Source organism: Oncorhynchus mykiss, chromosome 29 (assembly GCF_057628025.1).
Source record: "Oncorhynchus mykiss isolate SJ-2025 chromosome 29, ASM5762802v1, whole genome shotgun sequence".
Lineage (NCBI taxonomy): Eukaryota > Metazoa > Chordata > Actinopteri > Salmoniformes > Salmonidae > Oncorhynchus > Oncorhynchus mykiss.
Genome location: NC_143050.1, coordinates 2,402,663 through 2,427,500, shown reverse-complemented (window position 1 = coordinate 2,427,500; position 24,838 = coordinate 2,402,663). Strand labels below are relative to the sequence as shown.

Sequence of the window (24,838 nt, the reverse complement as noted above, 5' to 3'; positions counted from 1 at the left end):
TGGAACAAAGATACGTGAAAACAGTAAAACAGGTAAAACAGTTCTGGAGTCAATTCAATTCAATTCTAGACAGAGAAGCTTCAGCTCCATCCATCACTGAGACTAAACGGCTTGTTCAGGACAAAACCCATTTTGGAAAGAAAATCCTGTTCGACCAAATGAAATGTTATTTTACGGAAAACAAAATTGACAACAGACTGCAATGCTTATAGAGAAGGCCAATCAACATGTACTGTACTGACACAAATGACTGATGATTGGTTGAAATAAATTGATGGTGAGACGATTGTGGGAGCCGTACTGTTGGATTTCAGTGCAGCCTTTGATATTATTGATCATAGCATATTGCCTACAACCGCGGGAAGAGGCACCTGAGCGCTAAGTGAACCGTCAGAATTTCCAGGTAATTGATATGCCAGGCTCTCTGGGATACCGTCCATACTCCCCGAATTGAGTAAACCTCACACAGCGTGCCCCACCCGTGGGGAGGGGGGAGTACATCTGACATGACCACCTTGATGGACACCACATGGTTTATGAGAACCCCTTGCGACAGTAGCCAGGGATCCCTAACCCTCACACGGTGAGGGGATACGTCTGTCATGGTGACCTTGATGGACACCACCTAGTTCATGAGAACAGTAGCTAGGGATCCCTAACCCTCACACAGTGAGGTCATGCTCACCTTGCGGGACAACACCTGGCTCCATTGGGCCAGTGCCCGGAGGCAAGTCGGGGAATCGACCAGCTTAGGTGGCGAGGTGCATCCAAGAGCGTTGCTAGCACCCAGCGCTGGAACAGCCACATCATGGCTAGCACCCAGCGCTGGAACAGCCACATCATGGCTAGCACCCAGCGCTGGAACAGCCACATCATGGCTAGCACCCAGCGCTGGAACAGCCACATCATGGCTAGTCCCAGGGGAATGACCACGATCATCCCCAGGAACTGGCAAAAACATACTGTGTGCCTCAACCAAAATTGGACCAAGCAGAGCTGGAGGCCGGATACCCTCTCCGGGGATAGAAACACATGATTAGAGCATGAGACTAACTCGAGACCCAGGAATGTAATTCACTGCAATGGGATTAGACAGATATTTTTCTGGAATTACAATAAAACCTAGAGACTGAACATGGGACACCAACTTGGATGTGTGTAACTGCTTGTTCCCATGACTCTGCTGCTATCAGCCAATCGTCCAGAAAGGCCAACAATCCTCAGCCGCTGGCCCCTCATGGGTCCTCCACCACCTTTGAAAAGATGTGAGGCGAGAGGGACAAGCCAACCGGCACTACCCAAAAAATCGTAGGCTATTACCTCGCAATGGAGCTTTGACCTGGGTGTATCAGCACATGTATGCATGCATCCTTTAGGTCGATAGTTGTGAACCAGGACGGACCGTAACAGCTGCTGATCCGTGAGCATCTTACATTTGCAAACTCTGAGATGTTTTTGTTCAGGGCGGAAACACCCTGTCTTTTTTCGAAATCAGGAAATACCGGCTACACCCCTACCTGGGCTTCGGACAGAGGAACTACTCCTATTGCCTGTTTCTGGAGCAGGGTGGATATTTCCTCCTTTAATAACTTTCCTTCCTTGGTGCTGAGGCTAGGGGTCATGAGGCTAGGGGTCATGAGCCCAGGGGTCATGAGGCCAGGGGTCATGAGGCTAGGGGTCATGAGGCTAGGGGTCATGAGGCCAGGGGTCATGAGACTAGGGGGTCATGAGGCCAGGGGTCATGAGACTAGGGGTCATGAGGCTAGGGGTCATGAGCCCAGGGGTCATGAGGCTAGGGGTCATGAGCCCAGGGGTCATGAGGCTAGGGGTCATGAGACTAGGGGGTCATGAGGCCAGGGGTCATGAGACTAGGGGTCATGAGGCTAGGGGTCATGAGCCCAGGGGTCATGAGGCTAGGGGTCATGAGCCCAGGGGTCATGAGGCTAGGGGTCATGAGGCTAGGGGTCATGTGTCCAGGGGTCATGAGGCTAGGGGTCATGAGGCTAGGGGTCAATGGGTCATGCCCCATCAGATGGAGTTTTACTGGAGACTCATGTTTATGGTAGGCTGTACAATGGTGTCACTGTTCGCATAACCCAGGGTGACACTGTACATGTGTCACCTGTTGGTTAGAGCAGGGAGCAAGTCTCCTGGAAATGAAGCCCCCTCAAAATAAATAATTTTGTACATTTTTTTTATTTTTACCATTCTTACCAACCTTGTATCTAAATATGGAGGAGGGACATGTTTTATTGAATTCACATGTGGAATATTCAACACTCTTGAAACCCTGAAAACATTGGGGTTGAAACAAACGCTTGCATAAAGCCTTGACAATTGGTCATGTTTTGGGTGGCTGGCAAGGGAGGAACTGATCCCCGAACCCGAGCTAGATGTGCACGGGATGTCTCCTTTCTTGCACTGTGGCACGACCATCTCTTTCCTCGCCCCTGGAAGCAGGGCGACAATTGTACCAGGCAGTCTGGCATTGTGTCTGGGAACCAGACTGATCCAACCTGGTGATAGACCCAGCCCCGAGGGCAGCCCGCTTAGCAGGCGAATTACCGCCCGCAGGCCTTTCCGGATGGTGTCCCACCGGCATCCCCAATTGACCTCAGAGGGAGAAAAGCATGCACACCTCTTCCTGGTTATTTTTGGCCTTGAACTGGGTCTGCATAGCCTCCAGGGCCCAACCCTGTGGAAAAAATCAGCTCATATAAGGTGCATCTGTCTGTCCCTCTCTAGCATCTGCAAAAGCATAAACCATAGCTCCCATGCTCTTCCAGAATGACAGGACAGTGCCTTGGGACATGGGGCAGAATGAAAATAGTTCGTAACACAGATCTCAGCCAGGACCTCTGCTTGGGGCGCTCCTGCGGCTAAAGCCATGCCCAGCTCCTCCCTCTGTCTGGTAGACCTGCAGCAGAGTGACAGACAGGGCTCAGTTTACATGATAGACCTTCTCCAGCTGAGCAGCCAAAATAAAAGCGCCTGTTCTTGTCATGGAGTGGAGGATTCGTATTGGCCTTGTTAGCCAACGGGCTAGGTAGCCAGCTGACACGCTATCCACCGGAGGTGTGTGCTCCCACCCTGCCTCCTTCATCAGTTCCAGATCCATGAAGGGGGGGGAGGCACATTCATGCAGCATCAGCTTAGCTGAATAACGGTTGGGGCCAGTTTGCTGTCAAATCTTTGACTATGTCCGGAAACAGGTAGGTGCTTCACTGTGGAAGCCCCTACAGACAGGTACTTTCCATCGAACCTTGATGACTTCTGTTCGTGGGGTTTAAAGATGGCGACTATGAACAATGAATTGGATACTAGGTTTTCCCCCGCTACTCCCGTAGCATGAGGAACTAAGTCCTTTCCGTCACCAGAAACCCCTGGAGCCGTCCAGAGACACTAAGTCATCATCCGAAACCTGGGCCCTGTATGTAACCAGCCGTCTCACTATCCCACTGTTGGGATGCTAGTTCGACCTGTTTCCGACCACAGGGCCCAAACCTGGGAAGGTAGAAACTAGGGCCTGTAGGACCTGCCTTGTTGATAGTGCTGTTAAGAAGGTAGAAACTAGGGCCTGTAGGACCTGCCTTGTTGATAGTGTTGTTAAGAAGGTAGAAACTAGGGCCTGTAGGACCTACCTTGTTGATAGTGTTGTTAAGAAGGTAGAAACTAGTGCCTGTAGGACCTGCCTTGTTGATAGTGTTGTTAAGAAGGTAGAAACTAGGGCCTGTAGGACCTGCCTTGTTGATAGTGCTGTTAAGAAGGTAGAAACTAGGGCCTGTAGGACCTGCCTTGTTGATAGTGCTGTTAAGAAGGTAGAAACTAGGGCCTGTAGGACCTGCCTTGTTGATAATGTTGTTAAGAAGGTAGAAACTAGGGCCTGTAGGACCTGCCTTGTTGATAGTGTTGTTAAGAAGGTAGAAACTAGGGCCTGTAGGACCTGCCTTGTTGATAGTGTTGTTAAGAAGGTAGAAACTAGGGCCTGTAGGACCTGCCTTGTTGATAGTGTTGTTAAGAAGGTAGAAACTAGGGCCTGTAGGACCTGCCTTGTTGATAGTGTTGTTAAGAAGGTTAAGAAGGTAGAAACTAGGGCCTGTAGGACCTGCCTTGTTGATAGTGTTGTTAAGAAGGTAGAAACTAGGGCCTGTAGGACCTGCCTTGTTGATAGTGTTGTTAAGAAGGTTAAGAAGGTAGAAACTAGGGCCTGTAGGACCTGCCTTGTTGATAGTGTTGTTAAGAAGGTAGAAACTAGAGCCTGTAGGACCTGTCTTGTTGACAGTGCTGTTAATTCTGCAAGAATATCGTCAATTCTTGGACTTTGATGTAGCTTTTTATAATATAATTTTTGTTCAAAAGGAAAATTCTTGTTGTCGCACAAGGTTAGCAGCTACATTTTGTGACAGATAAGGCTCAGCTAATTGGCTATCTAGCTAGCTTTGTTTGACCCCAATTGGTGCTTATTTGACAAAGATACAGTGCAGTCGATCAAGTGACGACCGCCTGCGTCATCACCGTGCCATGAAGGCGTTTCTCTCTGACCAAACTTGGTGTCCTATAGGATATACTACACCCCTAGTGAAGTCTGGTTATGTTCTAGGATCTCTGAGGAATAAATACGAACGTGATTTGACTGGTTGAAACAACGTTTAGCGTTAGATTTTCACAGATTCCTTTCTTTGCAAATTCAACAAGTAGAAAACAAATCGATTGTGCATCCTATATGGACCTTTTAAAGATATTAAAAATGATTTTATCTAACAAAACGACACGTTGTTATCGCTGGGACCCTTTGGATGATAAATCAGAGCAAGATTTCAGAATGTAAGTACACATTTCACCTTCAGATGTGAATTTAACAAACCTGTCGTGATGAAAAAAACTGTTTTGTTGTTAGGAGCTCTCCTCAAACAATAGCATGGCATTTTTTTCGCAGTAGTAGCTACTGTAAATTGGACAGTGCAGTTATGTTAACAAGAATTTAAGCTTTCAGCCGATATAACACACTTACATGTACCAACATTTGTTGTTTCTCTAAAATCTGTGATCGTGACAGAAGGCACTGCATTATTTACAACGGTCCTGTTGACGTGACGTCTATCCCTAAGATTAATGCTTATTGTTAACACTTTTCAGGGATGCTTGCTTGTTTTCATTGCTTCACTGGGAAGCTTAGAAGAGGTAGACATACTCAGGTTTTTTTTATCTTAGTGCAGGGTGAGCTGCACACAGTGGACTTCCATCAAGGGCACACCGCCTCAGTGCTAACAGTATAACTCTGGTGCATAGGCACATGATTACTGCAGACAATAGTTGTAGGAACAGCAGAGGCATTCTGGGTAGTAAACAGGACATCAATTAGGTTACTTACATGGTGTCTTCCAACGCCCCTGGTATAATGAAGCATTATGATGACTCCGCGACACAACGGAAGCGATTAACTGAGCTGGGCTTGGATCATTGATAAGTCATTGTCTCAACGCAGCCTCGTAATGCTGTGAAAGGATCCATGAACCCAAACGATTTGGGTGGATCCCATCCTCCTTATAAAACGATCTTTGTTTCCAGAAGGTATTGTCAATACATGTCACACCCACAGAGCTGCAATAGTCTCGTAGCCGGTTATGGAGGGCTGAAAGTCTGCTGAACCGTTCAATACCATGATTTAGGGAGGGCAGAGGGACAGATATTATGGGGTGTTTGTTAGTGTCAAGTAGAGACTCAATCAGTTCTTTAAAATCCATCTTCAGCTGTTCTGAGCTGCTCTTCATAATGCCATTTGACCTGATGAACCAAGACAGTATCAGTCCAGTGTGCGTAAGATGCTGGTCCAGGCTGTGCCCAGGCAGTTCATTGACAAGGAGAAGTAGCTTGAGGGACACCCAAGGCTTAGGTGTTTGGTGTAGCCTCTCAGAGCTGTGTGGGGCGGGTCCCCAGCGCCTGTAGTCGTGGGTTACTGTTTGGTGTAGCCTCTCAGAGCTGTGTGGGGCGGGTCCCCGGCGTCTGTAGTCGTGGGTTACTGTTTGGTGTTCAGTGTAGCCTCTCAGAGCTGTGTGGGGCGGGTCTGAGATGAGCTCTAACTCTGAGATGAGGTCTAACTGTCTGAGATGAGCTCAAACTTTGTCTGAGATGAGCTCTAACTCTGTCTGAGATGAGCTCTAACTCTGTCTGAGATGAGCTCTAACTCTGTCTGAGATGAGCTCTAACTCTGTCTGAGATTAGCTCTAACTCTGAGATGAGCTCTAACTCTGTCTGAGATGAGCTCTAACTCTGTCTGAGATGAGCTCTAACTCTGAGATGAACTCTAACTCTGTCTGAGATGAGCTCTAACTCTGAGATGAGCTCTAACTCTGAGATGAGCTCTAACTCTGTCTGAGATGAGCTCTAACTCTGTCTGAGATGAGCTCTAACTCTGTCTGAGATGAGCTCTAACTCTGTCTGAGATGAGCTCTTTGAACCCTGTATGGTTCAACTTAGCGTAGAGGCATGTAGGTGGTTCTACACCAGTCAACATAGCAGTGTCTACGACGGTGTCTACAGAGGGGAATGTAGAGATGTGTAGGTGGTCTCAGACTCACACCAGATGGCCGGATGGACAGCTGTGGTTTGTGGTTTTGTTTCCTGTTTCATCAATGGGTTTGATGAATATTTGCAACACTGTGGTTACTGTGGACATTAGAGCCTTTGGTAACACTGTGGTTACTGTGGACATTAGAGCCTTTAGTAACACTGTGGTTACTGTGGACATTAGAGCCTTTGTTGTTGAAGTGCAAGCCAGACAGACAGACAAGCAGACAGGCAGGCAGGCAGACAGACAAGCAGACAGGCAGGCAGGCAGACAGACATATTGTTCGGTAAAGCACGCTCATGTGATGAGTAACCTAGCCTGAAATCTAGCCAGTAACCTAGCCAGACAGCCTCTCATTGACCTTACTATCTAGTTCAGAGGAGAGAATGTCACGGTTCTGTTCTCGAGTGGGATGGGAACTCTCTCTAGTTCAGAGGAGAGAATGTCACGGTTCTGTTCTGGAGTGGGATGGGAACTCTCTCTAGTTCAGAGGAGAGAATGTCACGGTTCTGTTCTGGAGTGGGATGGGAACTCTCTCTAGTTCAGAGGAGAGAATGTCACGGTTCTGTTCTGGAGTGGGATGGGAACTCTCTCTAGTTCAGAGGAGAGAATGTCACGGTTCTGTTCTGGAGTGGGATGGGAACTCTCTCTAGTTCAGAGGAGAGAATGTCACGGTTCTGTTCTGGAGTGGGATGGGAACTCTCTCTAGTTCAGAGGAGAGAATGTCACGGTTCTGTTCTGGAGTGGGATGGGAACTCTCTCTAGTTCAGAGGAGAGAATGTCACGGTTCTGTTCTGGAGTGGGATGGGAACTCTCTGTAGTTCAGAAGAGAGAATGTCACGGTTCTGTCCCGGAGTGGGAACTCTCTCTCTCTGTTTTCCAGAATGTTTGCGTGCTGGTATAGTACATGACCTATTAACAGTCATGGTGTGAGTAACATTGATTCAAAACTTCACGAGTATGTTTAAGATCTTTATTTAAACAGATTGGATAAATTCAATTGCAATCTTAATTATTTCATCAAATATATCTGGTAAAAGAAAATATAATATCTACAAATTTAATAAAGAATATTTTGGTTTCCTTAATTCACACCAAAGTTTAACCATCAAGACATTTCTGTAACAATAAATATCATCTTTGGTAAAAAGGCAACATAACAGAAGAAAAGGCTTCAAAGTCCAGCTTTGTAAAGGGACACCGTTAAATCACACAGCATCGGCACAGAACATGTATTACAGTAAAAGGCTCATTTATATTTCTGACAGCAGAGGACGCGCATTAAGTATCACTATAAAATGAAGGAGGACCAATGGAGGGTTTCATTTAACCATAAAACAAATACAACAGCTCCCCCTTCAGGTGAGGATGTCGGTCATGGGGACGTCATGAGCTCTCAAAGAGGAATACTTCACTGGAGGGGGAGGAGGCTTGAAGGGGGGAGGGAGGTCCATCCTGGAGAGAGAGAGAGGGGGGAGGGAGAGAGTGGAGGGGGAAGAAGGGGAAGGGTGAGGGGGGAGAGAGGGGAGGGGAAGGGGGAGGGGGAGAGAGGGGAGCGGAGGGGAGGAGGAGAGAGGGAGGGAGGGGAGACAGGGAGGGAGGGGAGAGAGGGAGGGAGGGGGGAGAGGGTGGGAGAGAGAGCAGAGAAGGATAAAGAGGGAGAGAGTGGGGAGGGAGTGAGAGGGGGAGAGGGTAGGGAGGGGAGAGAGGGAGGGAGGAGGAGAGTGGGGAGGGAGCGAGAGGGGGAGAGGGGAGGGAGGAGGAGAGAGGGAGGGAGGGGAGAGATGGAGGGAGGGGAGAGAGGGAGGGAGAGAGAGCAGAGAAGGATAAAGAGGGAGAGAGTGGGGAGGGAGTGAGAGGGGGAGAGGGTAGGGAGGGGAGAGAGGGAGGGAGAGGGGGAAGAGGGGGGGAGAGAGCAGAGAAGGAGAGAGCGGGAGGGAGGAGGAGAGTGGGAGGGAGGGAGAGGGGAGGGAGGAGGAGAGAGGGAGGGAGGAGGAGAGAGGGAGGGAGGGGAGAGAGGGGAGGGAGGAGGAGAGAGGGAGGAGAGGGATGAGGATAGAGGGAGAGAGGGAGAGAGGGAGAGAGGGGAGGGAGGAGGAGAGAGGGAGGGAGGGGAGAGAGGGAGAGAGGGGAGAGAGGGAGCGAGAGGGAGAGAGGGGAGGGAGGAGGAGAGAGAAAGAGGCAGATTGAAAGGCAGGTAGAAAAGAGAGGTTAATTGATGTAAAACAGTAAGTAAATGGAGCAGCAGAGTCAGGACAGGAAACACGCTCACCTCTTCTGGATGATGTACCGTCTGTAGAGGAACCCTACCACGAGCAGCAGAGCCAGGACAGGAAGCAGCACCCACACCACCACGTACCTCTGACCACTACTGGGACCTGACAGGAATAATCATGATATCGGTATCCTCTATAAATCATAATATTGTAAGGTTTTCTGTTTAAAAGTGGTCTACGGTACATACCAAATACAACGACAAGAAGCCAATACAAACCAACCATCTCTGGTTGTGGTCCTACCTGTCCCCCCATGGGAGGAAGTGGAGGTGGAGGTGGTGGAGGTCCCCAGGGTGTGGTCTTCCTTCTCCCCAGCCAGGGTGCTCTTCTCTGGGTTTAGCGTAGTGGACACTGGGCCTCCCTGACCACCAAAGCTGGAGGTCTCTGCTTCAGACTCGTTCGATCGGACGCTCCATGGAGTGGGCTGATCTGATTGGACCTTGGGTGGATAGGTTGATCCTGATTGGGCCGTGGATGGGACTCTGATTGGACTGTTTGTGGAGCTGTTGACCTCGGACCCCTTTGGTCCCGCCTCTGTGTTGACTGATCGGTGTGTATTGGAGTAGATTAGCTGGGTGACAGAGGTAGTCATAGTGATACTGGTGTTGACTTCCTGTACGGTAGAGGAGGTGAGGGTGTCTGGTGTGATGCTGAAGTTAGCTGTGGGGGTTGTCATCTCTGCTGGCTCTGTTAGGTCGCTTGTTACGTTGTTGCCGGTAACTGCAGGTCCGGTTACGTTGTTGCCGGTAACCGTAGGTTCAGTTACGTTGTTGCCGGTAACCGTAGGTTCAGTTACGTTGTTGCCGGTAACCGTAGGTTCAGTTACGTTGTTGCCGGTAACCGTAGGTTCAGTTACGTTGTTGCCGGTAACCGTAGGTTCGGTTACGTTGTTGCCGGTAACCGTAGGTTCAGTTACGTTGTTGTCGGTAACCGTAGGTTCAGTTACGTTGTTGCCGGAGGTCACAGTGACAGCAGGACCTGTTATGTTGGAAAGTAATGAGAGACAGAGAGAGAATCATCACTAATATCATAATGTCCCTCTAACTCTTCAACAACTACACATCCCAGGGTGCATCTGTGTCCGGGATGCCCCTTCAGGAAGCAGTAATTGAACAGTACTCCAGCAGGTCCAGCAGAGGGCAGTCTATACCCTTCCTAGGGCTGTTGCTACAGGTGATTAACATCTCACTCTCTATTGGAACCTGTAGAAGAGATGATCACTAGGCCTCAACGTTACAAACACATAGAAATATATTACATAGAACGCACCTTCCTCTCTGACATGGACTAATATAATAATGACAACAACATAATGTCTTTTAGCAAAATGCTTTTATCCAAAGCAACTTGTGGCTGTGAGAGTTTTACCGTCATGTTGTATTGGTGGCCCCAGCAGAAAATCACTATCCTGGTGTTGAAAGCACAATATTCTACCAACTGAGAAACATAGAGTGGTCAGCTCTATCACTGCATGAACGCAGTAGCCGTGGTTCAGGGCATGCAGATAGAAATGTATAATATAGAACACAACTCTCTGACACTTCAGCTCTATTCATGACATTTCTATCTGCAATATTCAGTAGTAGTACATTGCAGAAGGTGAGTACGTGCTGTACTGTAGCTGTGGTGTCGGTGTATGGGCATTCAGGTAGACGTGTATAATATAGAACAGACAGTAAATCACTGACTGAAAGGTGTCAGCTCTATTCATGGCTGTTCTATCTGCAACTTTCAGCTGCTGAGGGCGACCGTGCTGTAGCTTCTGTTGCTGTCGGCTGCTGGAGAGCAGGAAACAGGAAGTGTGAAACTGTGTCCCAAATAGAACCCTATTCCCTATAAAGTGCACTACTTTAGACCAGATCCCTATGGCACCCTATTCCCTATATAGTGTACTACTTTAGACCAGATCCCTATGGCACCCTATTCCCTATATAGTGCACTACTTTAGACCAGAGCCCTATGGCACCCTATTCCCTATATAGTACACTACTTTAGACCAGAGCACTATGGCACTACAAAAGTAGTGCACTATATAGGGAAAGGGTTCCATTTGGGATACAAGCATGTGGTCCACATGTTGACGTCTGTTTATCTGAATGTGAAGAGATTTCAGTGTGTCAGAGATGACTCAACTAAACCACATTCATCAACACACACCACACAGGATGGAGAAAGAGAGAGACAGAGAGACGTGCAGATGTACATGTTTTCAGACAGTGAGATGGAGAGAGACAGAGAGAGAGCGAGAGAGAGAGAGACTGAGACTGAGACAGAGACAGAAAGAGATAGAGAGAGAGAGAGAGAGAGAGGTACAGACAGATGTACATGTTTTCAGACAGTGAGATGGAGAGAGACAGAGAGAGAGCGAGAGAGAGAGAGAGAGACTGAGACAGAGACAGAAAGAGAGAGAGAGAGGTACATGTTTTCAGACAGTGAGATGGAGACAGAGAGAGAGAAAGCGAGAGAGGTACAGACAGGTGTACATGTTTTCAGACAGTGAGATGTGTTCACAAACACAAACACACCCTACAGAGCCACAGGACAGCAGCACAATTAGACCCAACCAAATCATGAGAAAACAAAAAGATAATTACTTGACACATTGGAAAGAATTAACAAAAAAACAGAGCAAACTAGAATGCTATTTGGCCCTAAACAGAGTACACAGTGGCAGAATACCTGACCACTGTGACAGACCCAAAATTAATGAAAACTTTGACTATGTACAGACTCAGTGAGCATAGCCTTGCTATTGAGAAAGGCCGCCGTAGGCAGACCTGGCTCTCAAGAGAAGACAAGCTATGTGCTCACTGCCCACAAAATGAGTTGGAAACTGAGCTGCATTTCCTAACCTCCTGCCCAATGTATGACCATATTAGAGACACATATTTCCCTCAGATTACACAGATCCACAAAGAATTCTAAAACAAATCCAAATTTGAAAAACTCCCATATCTATTGGGTGAAATTCCACAGTGTGCCATCACAGCAGCAAGATTTGTGACCTGTTGCCACGATAAAAGGGCAACCAGTGAAGAACAAACACCATTGTAAATACAACCCATATTTATGCTTATTTATTTTATCTTGTGTCCTTTAACCATTTGTACATTGTTAAAACACTGTATATATATAATATGACATTTGTAATGTCTTTATTGTTTTGAAACTTCTGTATGTGTAATGTTTACTGTTAATTTTTATTGTTTTTCACTTTATATATTCACTTTATATATTATCTACCTCACTTGCTTTGGCAATGTTAGCACATGTTTCCCATGCCAATAAAGCCCTTGAATTGAATTGAATTGAGAGACAGAGAGAGAGAGAGACAGAGAGAGATAGAGAGAGTGAGAGAGAGAGAGACAGAGAGAGAGACAGAGAGAAAGACAGAGAGAGAGGGAGACAGACAGAGAGAGAGAGAGAGACACAGAGAGAGAGAGAGAGAGAGAGACAGAGAGAGAGAGAGAGAGAGACAGAGAGAGAGAGAGACAGAGAGAGAGAGAGAGAGACAGAGAGAGAGAGAGAGAGAGAGAGAGAGAGAGAGAGAGAGAGAGAGAGAAAGAGACAGATGTACATGTTTTCAGACAGGGAGATGGCGACAGACAGAGAGAGAGAGAGAGAGAGAGAGAGACAGAGAGAGAGAGAGACAGACAGAGAGAGAGAGAGACAGACAGAGAGAGAGAGAGACAGAGAGAGAGAGAGAGAGAGAGACACAGAGAGAGAGAAAGACAGACAGAGAGAGAGATAGATGCAGACAGTGAGATGCAGGCAGAGAGATGCAGACAGTGAGATGCAGACAGAGAGATGCAGACAGTTATATGCAGACAGAGATATGCAGACAGTGAGATGCAGACAGTGAAATGCAGACAGTGAGATGCAGACAGAGAGATGCAGACAGTGAGATGCAGACAGAGAGATGCAGACAGTCTCTGTTCCTGAGTCTCTCTGTTCCTGAGAGTCTCTGTTCCTGTGAGTCCCTGTTCCTGTGAGTCTCTGTTCCTGAGAGTCTCTGTTCCTGAGAGTCTCTGTTCCTGTGAGTCTCTGTTCCTGAGAGTCTCTGTTCCTGAGAGTCTCTGTTCCTGTGAGTCTCTGTTCCTGAGAGTCTCTGTTCGTGTGAGTCTCTGTTCCTGTGAGTCTCTGTTCCTGAGAGTCTCTGTTCCTGAGAGTCTCTGTTTCTGAGTCTCTCTGTTCCTGAGAGTCTCTGTTCCTGTGAGTCTCCGTTCATGAGAGTCTCCGTTCATGAGAGTCTCTGTTCCTGTGAGTCTCTGTTCCTGTGAGTCTCCGTTCATGAGAGTCTCCGTTCATGAGAGTCTCTGTTCCTGTGAGTCTCTGTTCCTGAGAGTCTCTGTTCCTCCACAATTCAGAGGTTAAATTCCTGCTTTTCGCAGATGACCTGTGCCTGCTGTCACCCACAGCACACGAACTACAGCAGAGCCTGGACCTGCTAGAGCAGTAATGCCAGACCTGGGCCCTGGCAGTAAATCCCAAAAATACTAAAATAACGATTTTCCAGAGAAGATCCAGATCTCAGGGAATTAGACCAAATTTCTCAATTGGTACAAAATATATAGAGTACTGTACACACTACAATTACTGAGGTTTAAATATATAGAGTACTGAACACACTACAATTACTGAGGTTTAAATATATAGAGTCCTGTACACACTACAATTACTGAGGTTTAAATATATAGAGTACTGAAGTACCAATTGCACTTTATGGCAGCGAGGTGTGGGGTCCACTTGCAAAACAAGATGTCACCAAATGGGACAAACATCCCATTGAAACCCTGCATGCAGAGTTCTGTAAGATTCCCCTACATGTCCAGAGGAAAACTACAAACAATGCATGCAGGGGAGAAATAGGCCAATATCCACTAATAATAAAAACTAAAAAAAGAGCAATTCAATTTTGGAAACATCTAAAATACAGTGACCCCCTCTCATATCATTACCAAGCCCTGCAATACCAAGAGCTGAGCAAAGAAAAGAGTCCCCTCATCCAGCTGGTCCTGGGGCTGAGTTCACTAACCTGTTCTACTAACACACTGAAGCCTCAGTCCCCTCATCCAGCTGGTCCTGGGGCTGAGTTCACTAACCTGTTCTACTAACACACTGAAGCCTCAGTCCCCTCATCGAGGTGGTCCTGGGGCTGAGTTCACAAACCTGTTCTACTAACACACTGAAGCCTCAGTCCCCTCATCCAGCTGGTCCTGGGGCTGAGTTCACTAACCTGTTCTACTAACACACTGAAGCCTCAGTCCCCTCATCCAGCTGGTCCTGGGGCTGAGTTCACTAACCTGTTCTACTAACACACTGAAGCCCCAGTCCCCTCATCCAGCTGGTCCTGGGGCTGAGTTCACAAACCTGTTTTACTAACACACTGAAGCCTCAGTCCCCTCATCCAGCTTGTCCTGGGGCTGAGTTCACAAACCTGTTCTAATAACACACTGAAGCCTCAGTCCCCTCATCCAGCTGGTCCTGGGGCTGAGTTCACTAACCTGTTCTACTAACACACTGAAGCCCCAGTCCCCTCATCCAGCTGGTCCCGAGTTCACAAACCTGTTCTACTAACACACTGAAGCCTCATTCCCCTCATCCAGCTGGTCCTGGGGCTGAGTTCACTAACCTGTTCTACTAACACACTGAAGCCTCAGTCCCCTCATCCAGCTGGTCCTGGGGCTGAGTTCACAAACCTGTTCTACTAACACACTGAAGCCTCAGTCCACTCATCCAGCTGGTCCTGGGGCTGAGTTCACTAACCTGTTCTACTAACACACTGAAGCCTCAGTCCCCTCATCCAGCTGGTCCTGGGGCTGAGTTCACTAACCTGTTCTACTAACACACTGAAGCCTCAGTCCCCTCATCCAGCTGGTCCTGGGGCTGAGTTCACAAACCTGTTCTACTAACACACTGAAGCCTCAGTCCCCTCATCCAGCTGGTCCTGGGGCTGAGTTCACAAACCTGTTCTACTAACACACTGAAGCCTCAGTCCCCTCATCCAGCTGGTCCTGGGGCTGAGTTCACTAACCTGTTCTACTAACACACTGAAGCCTCAGTCCCCTCATCCAGCTGGTCCTGGGGCTGAGTTCACAAACCTGTTCTACTAACACACTGAAGCCTCAGTCCCCTCATCCAGCTGGTCCTGTGGCTGAGTTCACAAACCTGTTCTACTAACACACTGAAGCCTCAGTCCCCTCATCCAGCTGGTCCTGGGGCTGAGTTTACAAACCTGTTCTGCTAACACACTGAAGCCTCAGTCCCCTCATCCAGCTGGTCCTGGGGCTGAGTTCACAAACCTGTTCTACTAACACACTGAAGCCTCAGTCCCCTCATCCAGCTGGTCCTGGGGCTGAGTTCACAAACCTGTTCTACTAACACACTGAAGCCTCAGTCCCCTCATCCAGCTGGTCCTGGGGCTGAGTTCACAAACCTGTTCTACTAACACACTGAAACCTCAGTCCCCTCATCGAGGTGGTCCTGGGGCTGAGTTCACAAACCTGTTCTACTAACACACTGAAGCCTCACTCCCCTCATCCAGCTGGTCCTGAGTTCACTAACCTGTTCTACTAACACACTGAAGCCTCAGTCCCCTCATCCAGCTGGTCCTGGGGCTGAGTTCACTAACCTGTTCAACTAACACACTGAAGCCTCAGTCCCCTCATTCAGCTGGTCCTGGGGCTGAGTTCACTAACCTGTTCTACTAACACACTGAAGCCCCAGTCCCCTCATCCAGCTGGTCCTGGGGCTGAGTTCACAAACCTGTTCTTCTAACACACTGAAGCCTCAGTCCCCTCATCCAGCTTGTCCTGGGGCTGAGTTCACAAACCTGTTCTAATAACACACTGAAGCCTCAGTCCCCTCATCCAGCTGGTCCTGGGGCTGAGTTCACTAACCTGTTCTACTAACACACTGAAGCCTCCGTCTCCTCATCCAGCTGGTCCTGAGTTCACTAACCTGTTCTACTAACACACTGAAGACTCAGTCCCCTCATCCAGCTGGTCCTGGGGCTGAGTTCACCAACCTGTTCTACTAACACACTGAAGCTTCAGTCCCCTCATCCAGCTGGTCCTGGGGCTGAGTTCACTAACCTGTTCTACTAACACACTGAAGCCTCAGTCCCCTCATCCAGCTGGTCCTGGGGCTGAGTTCACAAACCTGTTCTACTAACACACTGAAGCCTCAGTCCCCTCATCCAGCTGGTCCTGGGGCTGAGTTCACAAACCTGTTCTACTAACACACTGAAGCCTCAGTCCCCTCATCCAGCTGGTCCTGGTGCTGAGTTCACTGACCTGTTCTACTAACACACTGAAGCCTCAGTCCCCTCATCCAGCTGGTCCTGGGGCTGAGTTCACAAACCTGTTCTACTAACACACTGAAGCCTCAGTCCCCTCATCCAGCTGGTCCTGGGGCTGAGTTCACAAACCTGTTCTACTAACACACTGAAGCCTCATTCCCCTCATCCAGCTGGTCCTGGGGCTGAGTTCACAAACCTGTTCTACTAACACACTGAAGCCTCAGTCCCCTCATCGAGGTGGTCTTGGGGCTGAGTTCACAAACCTGTTCTACTAACACACTGAAGCCTCAGTCCCCTCATCCAGCTGGTCCTGAGTTCACTAACCTGTTCTACTAACACACTGAAGCCTCAGTCCCCTCTTCCAGCTGGTCCTGGGGCTGAGTTCACTAACCTGTTCAACTAACACACTGAAGCCTCAGTCCCCTCATCCAGCTGGTCCTGGGGCTGATTTCACTAACCTGTTCTACTAACACACTGAAGCCTCAGTCCCCTCATCCAGCTGGTCCTGTGGCTGAGTTCACTAACCTGTTCTACTAACACACTGAAGCCTCAGTCCCCTCATCCAGCTGGTCCTGGGGCTGAGTTTACAAACCTGTTCTGGTAACACACTGAAGCCTCAGTCCCCTCATCCAGCTGGTCCTGGGGCTGAGTTCACTGACCTGTTCTACTAACACACTGAAGCCTCAGTCCCCTCATCCAGCTGGTCCTGGGGCTGAGTTCACAAACCTGTTCTACTAACACACTGAAGCCTCAGTCCCCTCATCCAGCTGGTCCTGGGGCTGAGTTCACAAACCTGTTCTACTAACACACTGAAGCCTCAGTCCCCTCATCCAGCTGGTCCTGGGGCTGAGTTCACAAACCTGTTCTACTAACACACTGAAGCCTCAGTCCCCTCATCGAGGTGGTCTTGGGGCTGAGTTCACAAACCTGTTCTACTAACACACTGAAGCCTCAGTCCCCTCATCCAGCTGGTCCTGAGTTCACTAACCTGTTCTACTAACACACTGAAGCCTCAGTCCCCTCTTCCAGCTGGTCCTGGGGCTGAGTTCACTAACCTGTTCAACTAACACACTGAAGCCTCAGTCCCCTCATCCAGCTGGTCCTGGGGCTGATTTCACTAACCTGTTCTACTAACACACTGAAGCCTCAGTCCCCTCATCCAGCTGGTCCTGTGGCTGAGTTCACTAACCTGTTCTACTAACACACTGAAGCCTCAGTCCCCTCATCCAGCTGGTCCTGGGGCTGAGTTTACAAACCTGTTCTGCTAACACACTGAAGCCTCAGTCCCCTCATCCAGCTGGTCCTGGGGCTGAGTTCACAAACCTGTTCTACTAACACACTGAAGCCTCAGTCCCCTCATCCAGCTGGTCCTGGGGCTGAGTTCACAAACCTGTTCTACTAACACACTGAAGCCTCAGTCCCCTCATCCAGCTGGTCCTGGGGCTGAGTTCACAAACCTGTTCTACTAACACACTGAAGCCTCAGTCCCCTCATCGAGGTGGTCTTGGGGCTGAGTTCACAAACCTGTTCTACTAACACACTGAAGCCTCAGTCCCCTCATCCAGCTGGTCCTGAGTTCACTAACCTGTTCTACTAACACACTGAAGCCTCAGTCCCCTCTTCCAGCTGGTCCTGGGGCTGAGTTCACTAACCTGTTCAACTAACACACTGAAGCCTCAGTCCCCTCATCCAGCTGGTCCTGGGGCTGATTTCACTAACCTGTTCTACTAACACACTGAAGCCTCAGTCCCCTCATCCAGCTGGTCCTGTGGCTGAGTTCACTAACCTGTTCTACTAACACACTGAAGCCTCAGTCCCCTCATCCAGCTGGTCCTGGGGCTGAGTTTACAAACCTGTTCTGCTAACACACTGAAGCCTCAGTCCCCTCATCCAGCTGGTCCTGGGGCTGAGTTCACAAACCTGTTCTACTAACACACTGAAGCCTCAGTCCCCTCATCCAGCTGGTCCTGGGGCTGAGTTCACAAACCTGTTCTACTAACACACTGAAGCCTCAGTCCCCTCATCCAGCTGGTCCTGGGGCTGAGTTCACAAACCTGTTCTTCTAACACACTGAAACCTCAGTCCCCTCATCGAGGTGGTCCTGGGGCTGAGTTCACAAACCTGTTCTACTAACACACTGAAGCCTCACTCCCCTCATCCAGCTGGTCCTGAGTTCACTAACCTGTTCTACTAACACACTGAAGCCTCAGTCCCCTCATCCAGCTGGTCCTGGGGCTGAGTTCACTAACCTGTTCAACTAACACACTGAAGCCTCAGTCCCCACATTCAGCTGGTCCTGGGGCTGAGTTCACTAACCTGTTCTACTAACACACTGAAGCCCCAGTCCCCTCATCCAGCTGGTCCTGGGGCTGAGTTCACAAACCTGTTCTACTAACACACTGAAGCCTCAGTCCCCTCATCCAGCTTGTCCTGGGGCTGAGTTCACAAACCTGTTCTAATAACACACTGAAGCCTCAGTCCCCTCATCCAGCTGGTCCTGGGGCTGAGTTCACCAACCTGTTCTACTAACACACTGAAGCTTCAGTCCCCTCATCCAGCTGGTCCTGGGGCTGAGTTCACTAACCTGTTCTACTAACACACTGAAGCCTCAGTCCCCTCATCCAGCTGGTCCTGGGGCTGAGTTCACAAACCTGTTCTACTAACACACTGAAGCCTCAGTCCCCTCATCCAGCTGGTCCTGGTGCTGAGTTCACTGACCTGTTCTACTAACACACTGAAGCCTCAGTCCCCTCATCCAGCTGGTCCTGGGGCTGAGTTCACAAACCTGTTCTACTAACACACTGAAGCCTCAGTCCCCTCATCCAGCTGGTCCTGGGGCTGAGTTCACAAACCTGTTCTACTAACACACTGAAGCCTCAGTCCCCTCATCCAGCTGGTCCTGGGGCTGAGTTCACAAACCTGTTCTACTAACACACTGAAGCCTCAGTCCCCTCATCGAGGTGGTCTTGGGGCTGAGTTCACAAACCTGTTCTACTAACACACTGAAGCCTCAGTCCCCTCATCCAGCTGGTCCTGAGTTCACTAACCTGTTCTACTAACACACTGAAGCCTCAGTCCCCTCTTCCAGCTGGTCCTGGGGCTGAGTTCACTAACCTGTTCTACTAACACACTGAAGCCTCAGTCCCCTCATCCAGCTGGTCCTGGGGCTGAGTTCACTAACCTGTTCTACTAACACACTGAAGCCCCAGTCCCCTCATCCAGCTGGTCCTGGGGCTGAGTTCACTAACCTGTTCTATTAACACACTGAAGCCCCTGTCCCCTCATCCAGCTGGTCCCGAGTTCACAAACCTGTTCTACTAACACACTGAAGCCTCATTCCCCTCATCCAGCTGGTCCTGAGACTGAGTTCACAAACCTGTTCTACTAACACACTGAAGCCTCAGTCCCCTCATCCAACTGGTCCTGGGGCTGAGTTCACTAACGTGTTCTACTAACACACTGAAGCCTCAGTCCCCTCATCCAGCTGGTCCTGGGGCTGAGTTCACTAACCTGTTCTATTAACACACTGAAGCCCCTGTCCCCTCATCCAGCTGGTCCCGAGTTCACAAACCTGTTCTACTAACACACTGAAGCCTCATTCCCCTCATCCAGCTGGTCCTGAGACTGAGTTCACAAACCTGTTCTACTAACACACTGAAGCCTCAGTCCCCTCATCCAACTGGTCCTGGGGCTGAGTTCACTAACGTGTTCTACTAACACACTGAAGCCTCAGTCCCCTCATCCAGCTGGTCCTGGGGCTGAGTTCACTAACCTGTTCTACTAACACACTGAAGCCTCAGTCCCATCATCCAGCTGATCCCAAGTTCACAAACCTGTTCTACTAACACACTGAAGCCTCATTCCCCTCATCCAGCTGGTCCTGGGACTGAGTTCACTAACCTGTTCTACTAACACACTGAAGCCTCAGACCCCTCATCCAGCTGGTCCTGGGGCTGAGTTCACTAACCTGTTCTACTAACACACTGAAGCCTCAGTCCCCTCATCCAGCTGGTCCTGGGGCTGAGTTCACTAACCTGTTCTACTAACACACTGAAGCCTCAGTCTCCTCATCCAGCTGGTCCTGGGGCTGAGTTCACTAACCTGTTCTACTAACACACTGAAGCCTCAGTCCCCTCATCCAGCTGGTCCTGGGGCTGAGTTCACTAACCTGTTCTACTAACACACTGAAGCCTCAGGACCAGAACATCCAATCAATCAGAATAAACCAAATTACAACAGTCTAAACAAAACTACAGGGAAACACAAGCACAGAGCAACACTACATTACCTATTGGGAAACACAAGCACAAAGCAACACTACATTACCTATGGGGAAACACAAGCACAAAGCAACACTACATTACCTATTGGGAAACACAAGCACAAAGCAACACTACATTACCTATTGGGAAACACAAGCACAAAGCAACACTACATTACCTATTGGGAAACACAAGCACAAAGCAACACTACATTACCTATTGGGAAACACAAGCACAAAGCAACACTACATTACCTTTTGGGAAACACAAGCACAAAGCAACACTACATTACCTATTGGGAAACACAAGCACAAAGCAACACTACATTACCTATTGGGAAATACAAGCACAAAGCAACACTACATTACCTATTGGGAAACACAAGCACAAAGCAACACTACATTACCTATTGGGAAACACAAGCACAGAGCAACACTACATTACCTATTAGGAAACACAAGCACAAAGCAACACTACATTACCTATTGGGAAACACAGGCACAAAGCAACACTACATTACCTATGGGAAACACAAGCACAAAGCAACACTACATTACCTATTGGAAAACACAAGCACAAAGCAACACTACATTACCTATGGGGAAACACAAGCACAAAGCAACACTACATTACCTATGGGGAAACACAAGCACAGAGCAACTCTACATTACTTATTGGGAAACACAAGCACAGAGCAACACTACATTACCTTTTGGGAAACACAAGCACAGATCAACACTACATTACCTATTGGGAAACACAAGCACAGAGCAACACTACATTACCTATGGGGAAACACAAGCACAAAGCAACACTACATTACCTATTGGGAAACACAAGCACAAAGCAACACTATATTACCTATGGGGAAACACAAGCACAAAGCAACACTACATTACCTATGGGGAAACACAAGCACAGAGCAACTCTACATTACCTATTGGGAAACACAAGCACAGAGCAACACTACATTACCTATTGGGAAACACAAGCACAAAGCAACACTACATTACCTATTAGGAAACACAAGCACAAAGCAACACTACATTACCTATGGGGAAACACAAGCACAAAGCAACACTACATTACCTATTGGGAAACACAAGCACAAAGCAACACTACATTACCTATTAGGAAACACAAGCACAAAGCAGCACTACATTACCTTTTGGGAAACACAAGCACAAAGCAACACTACATTACCTATTGGGAAACACAAGCACAAAGCAACACTATATTACCTATTGGGAAACACAAGCACAGAGCAACACTACATTACCTATTGGGAAACACAAGCACAGAGCAACACTACATTACCTATGGGGAAACACAAGCACAAAGCAACACTACATTACCTATTGGGAAACACAAGCACAAAGCAACACTATATTACCTATTGGGAAACACAAGCACAGAGCAACACTACATTACCTTTTGGGAAACACAAGCACAGAGCAACACTACATTACCTTTTGGGAAACACAAGCACAAAGCAAAATGCAGTGCTAACTAAATCCCTAAATCGACAGTACACCTTGGCAAACTATTTAACCATGGTTACTGATCAAAACCTTAGAAAAACCTTGACAAAGTACAGGCTCAGTGATCACAGCCTTGCATTGAGAAGGGTAGACAGGAAAACCTGGTTCCCTGTAGAGGAAAGGCTGTGCAACCACTGCACAACAGCAGAACCTGGCTCCCTGTAGAGGAAAGGCTGTGCAACCACTGCACAACAGCAGAACCTGAGACAGAGCTGCATTTCCTGACAAAATGTCAAAAATATAAAACAAGTAAAGAGTGTAATTTCACCAATTTTGAAACCCTTAAAACCACATGTCCTCTACTGCTTTTGTTATTGTTCAATGTATGGTTATTTTGACCCTTGGTTATTGTTGTTACTGTTGTCCCGTTGACAATATGGATTATGATAATTTGTATTATGTTAATATGAGACAGAGAGAGAGAGAGAGAGAGAGAGAGAGAGAGAGAGAGAGAGAGAGAGAGAGAGAGAGAGAGACAGAGAGAGAGAGAGAGGGAGATATGTTCATAAATTAATTTCTCTCATTCTTCTCTGCAGATCCTCTCAAGCTCTCTCAGGTTGGACAAGCTCTCTCAGGTTGGATGGGGAGCGTCGCTGCACAGCTATTTTCAGATCTCACTAGAAATATTCAATCAGGATCAAGTCTGGGCTCTGGCTGGGCCACTCAAGGACATTCAGAGACTTGTCCCGAAACCACTCCTGCATTGTCTTGGCTGTGTGCTTAGGTTCAATGTCCTTTTGGAAGGTGACTTTCACCCAGTCTGAGGTCCTGAGTGCTCTGGAGCAGGTTTCATTAAGGATCTCGCTGTACTTTGCTCTGTTCATCTTTCCCTCAATCCTGACTAGTCTCCCAGTCTCTGCTGCTGAAAAACATCCCCACAGCATGATGCTGCCACTACTGAGGAGTGAATTCCGTATGCCCACTCTACCATAAAGGCTTGATTGGTGGAGTGCTGCAGAGATGGTTGTCTTTCTGGAAGGTTCTCCCTCGGCTCATACCTGCAACCCTCGGCCCATACTGTCAACCCTCAGCCCATACTGTCAACCCTCGGCCCATACTGTCAACCCTCGGCCCATACTGTAAACCCTCGGCCCATACTGTCAACCCTCAGCCCATACTGTCAACCCTCGGCCCATACTGTCAACCCTCAGCCCATACTGTCAACCCTCAGCCCATACTGTCAACCCTCAGCCCATACTGTCAACCCTCGGCCCATACTGTCGACCCTCGGCCCATACCGTCAACCCTCGGCCCATACCGGCAACCCTCTGCCCATACCGTCAATCCTCTGCCCATACCGTCAACCCTCTGCCCATACCTTCAATCCTCTGCCCATACGTCAACCCTCAGCCCATACTTTCAACCCTCAGCCTTCAACCCTCAGCCCATACCTTCAACCCTCAGCCCATGCCATCAATCTTCAACCCATACCTTCAACCCTCAGCCCATAACTTCAACCCTCAGCCCATACCTTCAACCCTCAGCCCATACGTCAACCCTCAGCCCATACCATCAACCCTCAGCCCATACCTTCAACATTCAGCCCACAACTTCAACTCTCAGCCCATACCTTCAACATTCAGCCCATACCTTCAACCTTCAGCCGAGTGACTTTCCTGATGGACCCGTTGGGGTAGGTAGTAATGTCACAGATATAGCGCCCGCTGTCCTTAGCCTCTACATCCTTCAGAACCAGAGACGTGCCCATTAGCTTCTCCTTGTCCTTGTCCCACGCCACGTCCAGGGCGACGTTTGGCCAGACGATGGTTTCACCAAAACTAGGGTTAAACACTACCAGCCTGTGGTCCTCCAGCTCTCCTTTCTTCCTCCATTCTACCTAGAACATTGACATGCACATTTTAGTCAAACTGCAGAGACTCTTATCTAGAGCAACTTACAGTTAGTTTGTTCATCTTAAGGTAGTTAGCTATAATAAAAAATGTTTTTAAATAACATTTTATTAGATAGACGTCTTTCAGGACACTCATGGAATCATAGTGCAATTAAAACAGTTGAGAAAAAAAGAGAGAAAAACACAGCTACCTGAGAGATGACGGGTTTACGTCCCTCCTTCACTTCTAGTAAACAGGGTAGAGTGATGTTCTGACCCTCTACAGCTCTCACTGACTCCCGGTGGAACACGTCAACACCATGGACACCTGTCAATCAAATCACACAACAGTTGAAAACCTGAGAACAGCCTCCTTTACTCTGTCTACTCACAATCAGATGAAGAGTTGTGAATCCAGCATTTACCTTGAGAAATGGAGGAGAGAAGAAGAAGAGAGACGACAGTTCCCTTCAGAGTGGCAGCCATGTCTGTCTGGCCTCTTGACACCGGGGTTAGAGAAAGAGAGCGAGAGGAAGGATGAGAGGAAGGAAGAGAGAGACTCTCTCTCTCTCTCACTCTCTCTCTCTCTCTCTCACACACACTCACTCTCTCTTTCTCTCTCTCACTCTCACTCTCGCTCTCTCTCTCTCTCTCTCTCTCTCTCGCACTCTCAATTCAATTCATTGGGCCTTTAATTGAATGGGTAACATGTTATTTTTGCCAAATGAAATCAACAATAAACAGAAGTGAGAAGTAACAAGAACAACCTCAACATTAAACTATTACAAGTGAACAGTAAACAAACCTCACAACGGTTTCAAAAAGATAGACATTTCCAGTGTTATGTTATCAACCATGCACAGAGTTTTAGCAACGTGCAAACAGTTGTAGAATGAATAGCATGGGAAGATACATGACATACAGTATTGGTCAAAAGTTTGGACCTACTGAATCTAACACCTACAAAGTAAAAAAAAAAAAAAAATAATTCTACATTGTAGAATAATAGCGAAGACATCAAAACTATGAAATGACACATATGGAATCATGTAGTAACCAA

General features: G+C 48.2%; 1 protein-coding gene across 1 annotated transcript; it reads right to left on the bottom strand.

The window, feature by feature from the left end:
• Positions 1 to 7,527: 7,527 nt before the first annotated feature.
• On the bottom strand, positions 7,528 to 24,314 carry si:ch1073-15f19.2 (uncharacterized). The gene is made up of 6 exons (XM_036968183.2): positions 24,204 to 24,314; positions 23,991 to 24,106; positions 23,538 to 23,784; positions 9,088 to 9,822; positions 8,841 to 8,946; positions 7,528 to 8,023 (listed from the first exon to the last, which is right to left on the bottom strand). Exons 1-6 carry the CDS (start codon positions 24,262 to 24,264, stop codon positions 7,927 to 7,929), a joined length of 1,362 nt encoding a protein of 453 aa, XP_036824078.2. The 5' UTR covers positions 24,265 to 24,314; the 3' UTR covers positions 7,528 to 7,926.
• Positions 24,315 to 24,838: the final 524 nt, after the last annotated feature.